This window comes from Oryzias melastigma, linkage group LG7, assembly GCF_002922805.2.
Source record: "Oryzias melastigma strain HK-1 linkage group LG7, ASM292280v2, whole genome shotgun sequence".
NCBI lineage: Eukaryota > Metazoa > Chordata > Actinopteri > Beloniformes > Adrianichthyidae > Oryzias > Oryzias melastigma.
In genome coordinates this window covers 18852387-18862400 of record NC_050518.1, presented here as the reverse complement: position 1 = coordinate 18862400, position 10014 = coordinate 18852387, and the positions used below count along the sequence as shown (strand labels likewise).

Genomic DNA, 10014 nt, shown 5'->3' with positions numbered 1-10014 from the left:
CAGTTGGAAGTGTCAAAGCGGTAAAAATCTTGTTCCAGATTTTTTTTTTCACAACTCTTTCTAAAATATCGAAGACTTTGTAGAATTCCAGTCAGCATAGGCGAACTAGGGCGCCATCTGCTGGAGGGAGTCACCAAATTCCAATTATTATTATATTAATGTTTCTTTTTTTTGTATATCTTTACAGTTTGACACACCTCTCAATCCTTGTAAAATAAAAAAAAGTAATGAATAAAAACATATATAAAATAAAGTTTAATGCAATCAATAATTTTGTCCGGTACGGCACCTCTCCTTTCCTAATTCTGCCGCTGTCTAGACTCAGCGGCGGTGGTGGTAAAGGGGGTTGGGAGGGGAATCGTCGCTGTTCATACTTCTTTTAAATTTTGAGGATGAAAAAACAGCAAAACAAGCCTTTAGGGAGAGCTTTAAATTTAAAAAATAGGAAAGAAGAGGAGGAAAAACTGGTTCAAAGCAGAGGTTTGTCTGTTTTATTTACATTCAATTGCTTAGAAATTCACTCCCCTCACCAGCATTTCGGTCAAAAAATATTCTCAATATTATATATATATACATATATATATAATATTCTAACTATTCAAATTTAACTGGCGGTCTAGTTTTCTTCCCCTGATCTTTAAACCTTTAACAAAATCCCAAATCCCCTTTTACCAACATGCACCCCACAAACCACAATTAGTAATTTCTCGTCCTTGATCCATTTTAGTTGGCACAGCTGTGAATTAAAGGGGCACCATCCATTCATTGCTACCAAATCCGAGTCACTGATTGGTCAAAGTTCAACCTGGTTCAACTTTTAGCATGCGTTCAAAGTCCCACGTTTTGAGTGAAGAGCCTAAAAACTGTTGTAGAAACTTGCATAAACGCCCAAAATGTGAACATAGAAGCCCAAAACACAGCTTTACAAAGATAATTCATTGGAAGTGCTCGCTTGAACAGGAACACACTTTGAAGGTAGTTTGATAGACAAAACACAAAGAGTTCAAACTAAGAAATATAGTGTAATCTGGTGTTTTTTTTTATTTAAGATGTATAAAGTACGGCTTCAAAACAAGCAGTTTACTGCACAATAATTACAAGGAGCATTACTCTGCCTCATTACATGCTTTTATTTTCCTGGATAAACAGTGCAGCCCTCTGTGAGGACAGCCCACCCACTTGATCCATCACAGATGATGATGCGCTTTGTGTGAAGCACAGCATAGAAACCAGTGCAGAAACAGGCGTTTTAGATGTTATCCAAACCTGCCGAGCAGGATTTATGAATCTGAGCAATTTCTGGACTTTTCAAGGCTGAAGAAGAAACAGGCAAACTGGGAGGGAATGCTTTTCTTCCCTCTTGAGGACGCTGAAAGCCAACAGCTGTAAAACTGCAGCGGGGTGCCAGGGCAGCAAGAAACAATAAGCTCACCAAAACAGCAGTAATTGCAAAAGAAGGAAGACTCGAACGCAGCCTCCTGCTTTTCATTAGGTCTGTTTCACAAGGTAAATGTTGTTGCTAGATCTTTCTCTCCTTCTCCTGGTGTCAAAACCTGCTTTTGTTTTTTCATCCTCATCCTTAAAGGGCGGAGATGTTCAGTTCAGCTCCTAAAGCCACGCCCCCTCAAAGGAGATTTTGGAAACAAAGGCTTCAGATCAACATGAAAAATTGCTTTTTTAAAATTTAGGTTGTGGGATGTCAATTAAAAACTCATAATCATAATTAAAACACAACTGAGAAGTTTTTTTAAATAAAGAAATATTGGATTAGAGTTCGGACAAAGTCAGAAAATAAAGTTGTTTCATATGCATTCTGCTCAAAAGCTGCAACAGAATGCGCACTGATTGGTTTCTGTGATGAAACCTTAAACCGAATCCAGGCTCTGAGGTTAATAACATTATTGAGAAGCTCGCAAAACTTCTCAAACTTGGATTCTGGCCCAAGTGGACACCCGCCCTCGCCTGACATAAGACAACAATCAGCCAAATGTTACATAAAGGACCCACACCCTCCCACGGATGACGTAAATCAAACTTCTGCATCACGACATGGGTCCAAAAGAATGCCTGTGAATACCCCAGAGGCAACACAAACAATTGTCAAAACTCGTGTTTGTCTTGGCCAGGTAAGCCTAAAAAGTCAACTATTACATTTTTTTTTGTTTGTTTCTGCAGCACAATCCGACGTTTTTCCAACTCAAGATCAGAGCTTCTCGTTTTGTGCCACTTTAGTCCGACCGCATGGGGCATACAAATAATATCTACGGAGCTTTGATAGCTTTCCATACATCGACTCCAGATTGATCCAGTGAAAAAACTCTGTGGTCTGTTTGAACAGTTTTTCTGCTCTGCTGCAGCAGCAGGAGGAGCCGCTGCAGATGACAACCTCAAAATAAACGATCCAAGATGTTCCCCCTCTGACACACGGCAGATTTAAAACTCGGGTTTTCCCCCAGAAATCTTGCGAGCGAGAGCTTATATCATACTCTCGCAGGCCCTGCATGACATCACCCAGGTTTTCAAAGCATGCCCATTTCAGCGCTGCATTTTCCATGTCTGCATAGCTGCAGAATTACAGCAGCAGGAAGTAAAGGGATGAAGAGGCTTTTCTGCAGGGACGGTTGACCTGCTTTAGAAGAAAAATAAAGCATTTTAACTCAAAAGTTCTGTGCAAACTGATAAAAAACACCTCTTCAAATGAACAGTATCAACATTGAAATACTATGTACTGCTTGTTCAACTACATAACTAAGAAATACTTGTAATTCTCTGGAGGAATATTAGGCTTTGCTCCAATGGCTTAAACCCTTACACTTCCACTGCGTGGATAGGCGCCAGATGTGAGGAGGTTAGGTTTGACTTATTTTTTATGAATTTCTCTTTCATTGTTGAAGGAAGATAAACGTCTGAAGGAGACACCTGTAAGGTGTGGAGGACTATATTTTTATTGACTGGATTGATGATCTGCAAAATCACTTGCATGATTCGTAAAATCACAAAGTCCAACAGACTGATTCGAGTTCCGTCCATCCATTTATCACTTTTACGGACAGAAGGTTGCTGGAGCCTATTCCAGCTACTGTTGGGCAAACATGGGTTCACCAGGGTTCCCGCCTGGTGCAGGACCAATTAAGTGATGACATCTATGGGTCTACACACCTCCAAAAACAGCTCCCTAAGAATGCATAGAATTAACTTCCAACTGCTGATTTAAAATTGCATTTTTTTTCTTTTTAACCAACTAAACTTGTTTAAAAAGTGGCACAACTCCTCCTAAGTGCCTTTTACATGAATTAATTCTAGCTGGTTGGGAGTTATGAACACGCCAACGCTTCTAACGTGGCTAAAATGTAGCGCAAGTTCTAAAGTTAATGTGAACGGAGATGATAAAGTCTGACTGACTGATGAAATATCTCTAAATCTTTTATTTTCCTTTATTAAACTCATACTTTAGTGCGCCTTATATATAAAAATAGACCGTTCATTGATGGTGGACCTTATAGTGCAGAAAATACAGTAATTCCAGCTTTCTGACTGAGCTAATTACTATCATTTATATCATTTAATAAATTATAAAATTATTAGTGTGATTATTTCACTTGTTTAAAAAAACTATTTGCCTGTTAATAACTGGTCATTGTGTTAATATGAAATGTAAAGCATAGATCAAGGTTTCATCGCAAACCAGAAACCTTTTAAATTAACTGCAATCCCTGTTTTTATGTTTTATAATTTGTTTTTTTATATAAAGTTGTCCTTTTTAATGTTAGAGTCAATGCGAAACAGTTCCCAATTTAGACCAGCCTCTAGTGGTTAGTTGGAGAACTGGAACATTTAGGTTTTCACTTTTTAAAGTACTGTGGGGGCACGGAGGGGATGCGAGAGAAAGACAAGCTTCTTGAAAGCTGCAATTAAACCCAAACTAAGGAAAAGGTAAAGATAAACATGAAGCTCACAGTATGAAGAACGCTTGAGAAACAGACAAATGGGGCAAACAAAGCTTAGAAATATAGAATAGTTGAGTTTTCATTCTCCCCTCTGGTCATTAAAGTATATTATTTAGGAAGTGTTGCAGTTGGTCTGTATGCAAATCTATGAATGCTTCTCCAAAAAAGCTGCTCCAGACAAACTTTAAGGAGGTTGAACTTTCTCACATGACTGCTTCCTGCCTGTGGCAGATGTTTTCAGAGGTTATCTCTGCATCTGTTGTTTGTCTAAAGCAGCTGCTTTGCTAACAGACAAATCCACTGTGACGCGTTGCAGGTGTGGATCTAATCCATTAGGACCTCATTTCAAAACGGGAACAAACTTAAATAACGTAAATATGAACGAGCGTCTTAAAGGATCCGATGTTAAAGAATGTTAGCCTTTTTTTTTTAAGTGTGCGTCATTGTTAAAAAGGAATCGCTTGTGTTCTGTTTGGAAAATGGGAAAAGCTGCAGGGATTTGGCCAAGCATGAGGGTGATTCCAATCAAATCTCTCAATCCATCCATCTGGAACCAAGATAAGGGGCAACAGTTTAAAAAGAGACCTCCAGAGCTTCCCTCCTTCAAGGCAGCAAAATCTGCATTCATCCAAACGATTCAACAAAGAGCCTTTTTTATTCCAGATCAAAACAGCCATAATGCAGCGAGAAGCAAATCAAATACCCTTTTGGTATCTTCGGATGACTCCTGACATCACCAAACCACTGCTCTGACCTAGTTACAGCCTCACAGCAGCACTACAGAACGAAAGACGGTGACCTGAGGTAAAGGATTGATTGTTGTGACTGGGATGGTGGTGGGAACGAAGCACAAACTGAGTTTTTATTTAGATAAGCCGAACAGTCGCCTGTGCACATAAACCTCCCTCAGATTGATCGTTCTACATTTAGACAGGAGATGTTCCAGTATTGCTCTTCTGAGCTGCATGTGACCGAGCCTTTACAAAGTCACACCACAGTGCCAGTGGTGGACAAGTTTCAGGTCTGTGTGATCAGAAGGAGCGGAACAACTGTTGGAGAAACACGAGGGCGGAGTTAAAACCTGCTAATGGTCAAAATAAAACAAACAAAGGAAATAGAAGTTCAAAAAGTGCAACAAAAATTATGTTTGTGTCTATTTTTAGAAGTAAAATTGCAATTAAACTTCCAAATCAGTAAAATTTAGTTTCTTTAATCATATAAAGGGACTAAACATGTTTTATCATGTAGAAATCTAAATGAATTCATGAAAAAAATTTAATTTTGTTTATATAAAGCCCAGAACTTAGCACCATCTCTTTATGTTCTCTCCCACTAGCTTACAGCCCATCACACGCCAACCTAACAATATTGGTGCATCAAAAATGAGCTATCCAGTAATGCAGCATCTCGAATGAGGATCTAGTCGTCTACATTGGATGCTGGATGATGATCAGAATGGAGCGGAGCAGCTGGTGGTCCACCCTCTGTTAGGGCCAGGTATTGATTATAACTTCCAGAATCGATTTGATTTGATTCACCAGAGCCTGGATGGATTTTTTTTTTTTTAATTCTTTCAATCTTCTCATTTCAGTTTGATTCAATTCAAGTTTGAGTTGACACATTTGTTTAAAAATTCATTAATAATCTACTATATGTTTTGAATATTTTTATGTTAATCTGATACAATTCACGTACTGTAAAATGTATTAGTGAAATTTTAAATCAGACTGTTAATACCATACAGTGTTACATGGTTTTTCAAAAGGAGAACCTCCAACAATTGCTCTGCTTCTCCTGGAGCGTGTTTCAGTTTGGCCACTAGGTGGAGCTCACGCTATAGCATTACACTTTTTTCAAGAAGAAAAGTAAAAAAAAAAATTGTGCTTTAGACCACAAATTGTGACTTTAAATTTTTTTTCCTTAAAAGATTTTGAAAAAAAAATTAATGGCTGTGAGTATATAAAGATGTTCATTTAATCAACAATGTGTTTACGTTGACCGAGCGTTAGCATTAGCCATCCTATGGGAAATTCCATTAAATGTTAGCATCAAGCTGGCAGACTTGTGCTACATCAATCTCTATTTTTATGGATCAATTATTGATCTATTAAGCTTAGATTGATTCAAATTGATTTTATTAACCCATCCATATTTTCTATGCAACAAATACACACATAGAAAAACTTAAAAATGCAATTTTAAGCTTAATTTTCTTTAAATATGTCTTCCATTGAGAGAAAATGGCCACAAGAAGGTGTTAAAAAAAACAAACATTTTTTTAGGAGTGGGTTTATAATAAGTGTAGCCTTTTTTAACACTCCCTTCTTATTGTAATATCTTTATTTCATTGATGGGTGCACTTTTTAGTAGCTTTAAAATTTAAAGGATGGATTTAATTTTCATTAAAAATGGATTTAAAGTTTAAATCATTTTTTTAATGACTATATCATGCACTCTTATTAATTATTTATGAATTAATGACCGAATTATGCTCTTTTTTTCCCAGATGTTATTTTTTTTATTTTGTTTTAATTTAATTAATGATATATTGATCTAAAAGCTATATTTTGTCATACATCTGACCATCCATCCATCTGTAAACAGCCCATCTTTATTTTTCATTTAATTATTTCAAATCGATCTTTTGGTTTTCAACAGTTTCCCTCAGTTTTCATCAGAAGTGAACGTGAGCAGAAGCTGAGTCTGGTTATCGTTTGGTGACGAGCTTCACCGCTGAAAAAGTTTCTGGTCTTGATGAGGAGAGCCCAAGCTAATTGGATTTCCATGAAAATCGAATTACCGTCCGTTACGCCGCTGCTACAGCGCTCGCGGCGGTGCGGCCTTTCTGTCGCACAAACTCTACACTTGTTCTGCCGTCTCGTGATCTTCTCACTCCTAAAAGTCGACGCTTGGCTGCCTTCCTTCAGTTTTTAAAGTCTTCCTCAGGTCAGTCGCAACATTTACTGCCCGTGTGTCTACACACAGTTCTGCTAAAGTCGTTACTATGATCCGAAGTGCTGCTTTACAACTGGGGAGTCAGTTGCGCCATCCAAGCCATGCTTCCCCTGCAATTAGCATCAGGTCGCAAACCCGTTTGGAGGGAACAGCCTGGCCGTTTCTGCACGCAGGTCAGTAAAGTGCACATTTTGAAGGACTCTTTTTGTCTCTGTTGACTTCACATGCGTTATGGGGTTACTGTGAGACAACTCCCACCCCCAGGACACATGCACACACAAAGGAACAACATATTTTTTTTAAACTTAAAAGATTTCCTGAGGATTTGCAACATCTCCATTTAAATTTTACACCCAAATTCTGTGGAACACTTTCAAACAGCTTGGCTCCACCCATAATATAATAACTTCCAACTGCAACTTTCCACTGCTGAGCAGATCCTTTGTGTCTGCACGCTTGTGCACGAGGCCACCACACAACTTCAAGCACAACTACATTTCACTACAAAGAATTAAGAGTACTCGTGGATGTTAAAGCATTACATTTTAGATGTAAACATGTTCAACTCTACATGCAGATTAAGGTAAGATGTGTATGCATGAAGTACTAGGACAGTAATTTTATCTTCATACTCACTGAGCAGAGTGAGGAGCAGCAGAGCTCCAGCCTTTCTGCAGAGCCCATTCATTCCCAGCATGGACGTAGCCATCCTCCCAGATGAGGTGCAGCTGGCGGGAACGCGTGAGAGAGTTAAAAAAAAGTGTGGGAAGTGGAGGCGAGCTGGAGAGCCGAGGGAGTTGGAGGTTTCCTGTGAGGTCTGAGCGAGCAGGACAGACGGGAGGAATAAAGCACTGCCTGTGTTCTGTCTCCCTTTTTATACAGCTGGACTTCTTCAGCCCCCCCCCCCAGCACATTTTCCACACCCCTTCTCTAACTGCCGCCTGCTTGCTCGCCCATTTCCCCTCAAACCCACAGCCTCTTCCTTCTCCAGAGGAGCTCGGCGTGCACATGTGCAGGATGTGCCTCTGAGCTTTAGTGATCTGGTGCAGAAGACACTTTGTTTTTGGCAAACTTTTAGTTTCTCCACCACATCTGGAAACATACAGTTCATGTAAGATCAGGAGGTTTTTGAGAAGATGCATGACTGAGACTTTGTGCGTCTCTGGACAGCTGACCTGAAGCCACTAATAATTTCTTACTGAGCTCCACACACTTTCTAACATGTACTGATGCAAATGTGGAAGAGCCCGTTGTTGTGTCCAGTCTGAATATACGCTCAAAAACTGTTGCTCTAGTTTGTGGCAATGGTTGCACCAATAGGTGAGCATTTTCCACACTACTTTTCTGACTGTCCAACCAAAGCAAACATTGAAAGAATAGAGATCCTAGCTGGGAGTTCAAAGACCTTCTTTCATAGAAACCGTGTTTTTGACATGTTTTTGTAGCATTTTTCTCATGAACAAAAAAAAAATGAAGCTTCAAATTGCATTTTTGAGTGTCTCTTTTTTGAAATAGTTGTGAATCAGGAGCAGAGACAAAAATATGGAGAGAAAATAGTATCACCCCGATTTGTGTGTACCTTTGAGTAATTCGTTACTGATACAATACATTTTATGCATAACTAAAACATTTTTAAAATTTCAAAAAATACAAAACACACTTTACACATGCACAACTTACAATTACAAGATTAAGAAATCCTTTAATTGTCCCACAGTGGGGAAATTGCAACAGTTTGAAACTAACTTCACACTTGCACAAACCCAAAGTCACACACAAATCAAGACAAACTGGGGCGATACTATTTTCTCTCCATACAAAATGTTTAAAAAGAACATATGTGTAGTGTAGAAAATATGCTGAATAATCTATTCTGAAGCACCCACTTGTAGAGACATACATCCATGTACGTCTTCAATTTCCTCGGCTGAGCTGCTGTCTGGCCCAAAACTGTACATCTGATAGCTCAGATATTAATCGCAGTTTTTGTTTTACCATTTAGGTTATGGATTTGATGGTCTGTACGTAATGACGTTTTGTTTTAGAATGACTTTATAAATTTATGAAACCAATGTGTGTTTTCTGAGGCGACGAGATAACGTAGATGACTGACAAATATTGATGACATCATCGTGGGGTAGTGTTGTCCGAATTTGAAGACACTATTTTCCCATAGCTCTCCATTTGGGAGGCTAAATGTCGGGGTAGGGAGAAGGTGTATTGAGGTAAGAATTTGGACTCGATAACACACAAGAGTTTAATAAACTGGTGATGAACCCTACCTTTGCTTAAAGAGAGATTCTGACCAGACATCTCCATCTATGGTTCTCCTCTGCATGAAATCATACTGTTGCCCACAAATGTTTACATCAGACCTCAGCTGAACCTCCATCCTCCTTTCCCATAACTTCATTGTGTGACTCATCAGATTTATTCCTCTGTATTTATTGCCAGTGCTGCCTTTGGGAATGCTTCTCTGAAAGTTTCATCTGTATGCAGACGACTTTCACATTTATGTCTCTGTAGCTAAAGGGTCTGAGCACACAGTTAAAACAATAACTGCCTTCTAAGACAGTGGATGTCTTCAATGATTTGAGGAAGTCCAGTAGAGTTGTGATGGAATCAACAACCATCTACATGTGCAAACATGAGGACCATCTTCTTAAATAGGACATTCAAACTAACTGATTTTTCAATTCAATCCAACACGGAATTTGGAGTCTTATCCCCAAAATGGGATTTGAACCCACAACCAACAGACTATTCAACACTGATGCAGGAATGTGAAACATGAACCCATCAACAGATTCTTCCTTGCTCCTCCTTTAGCCCCACCCCTTTACATTCACATTTCTTATCTCCAACATTGATTTATTTGAATTCAGATGCACAAAGCATCTCTGTGTGGAGACAAGGGCAGTACCGGGACATCACGAGGATCTGCACATGTCCCTCAGGGTCGGGCTCTTCTGCTCTGCAAACAGGCCCTTCTCTTATGAACAGGACGTCTTTTAGGATGATTTTTTACACCTCTTAAAAATCAGTGTTGAGCAAAGTTGGTCAAAAATGAAGTGATCTGGATCAAACGGAGGGGAAAAATCAGGTCAAAATA

The 10014-nt window shown here is 39.0% G+C and overlaps 1 protein-coding gene across 4 annotated transcripts in view; it reads right to left on the bottom strand.

Annotated features, from left to right (window-relative positions):
• The window catches only part of si:dkey-261h17.1, a 25909-nt gene that overhangs the window by 14499 nt on the left and 1396 nt on the right, over positions 1-10014 (bottom strand). For 2 of the 4 annotated variants that reach the window (XM_024293821.2, XM_036212848.1), the window contains exon 3: positions 7539-7719. The exons of 1 other annotated variant lie outside the window; for it this stretch is intronic. In XM_024293821.2, coding sequence (XP_024149589.1) covers positions 7539-7611 — 73 coding nt within the window. In that variant the 5' untranslated portion in view covers positions 7612-7719. The remainder of the gene's footprint in view (positions 1-7538; positions 7720-10014) is intronic. One more of the 4 variants, XM_024293822.2, reaches the window with a different exon arrangement.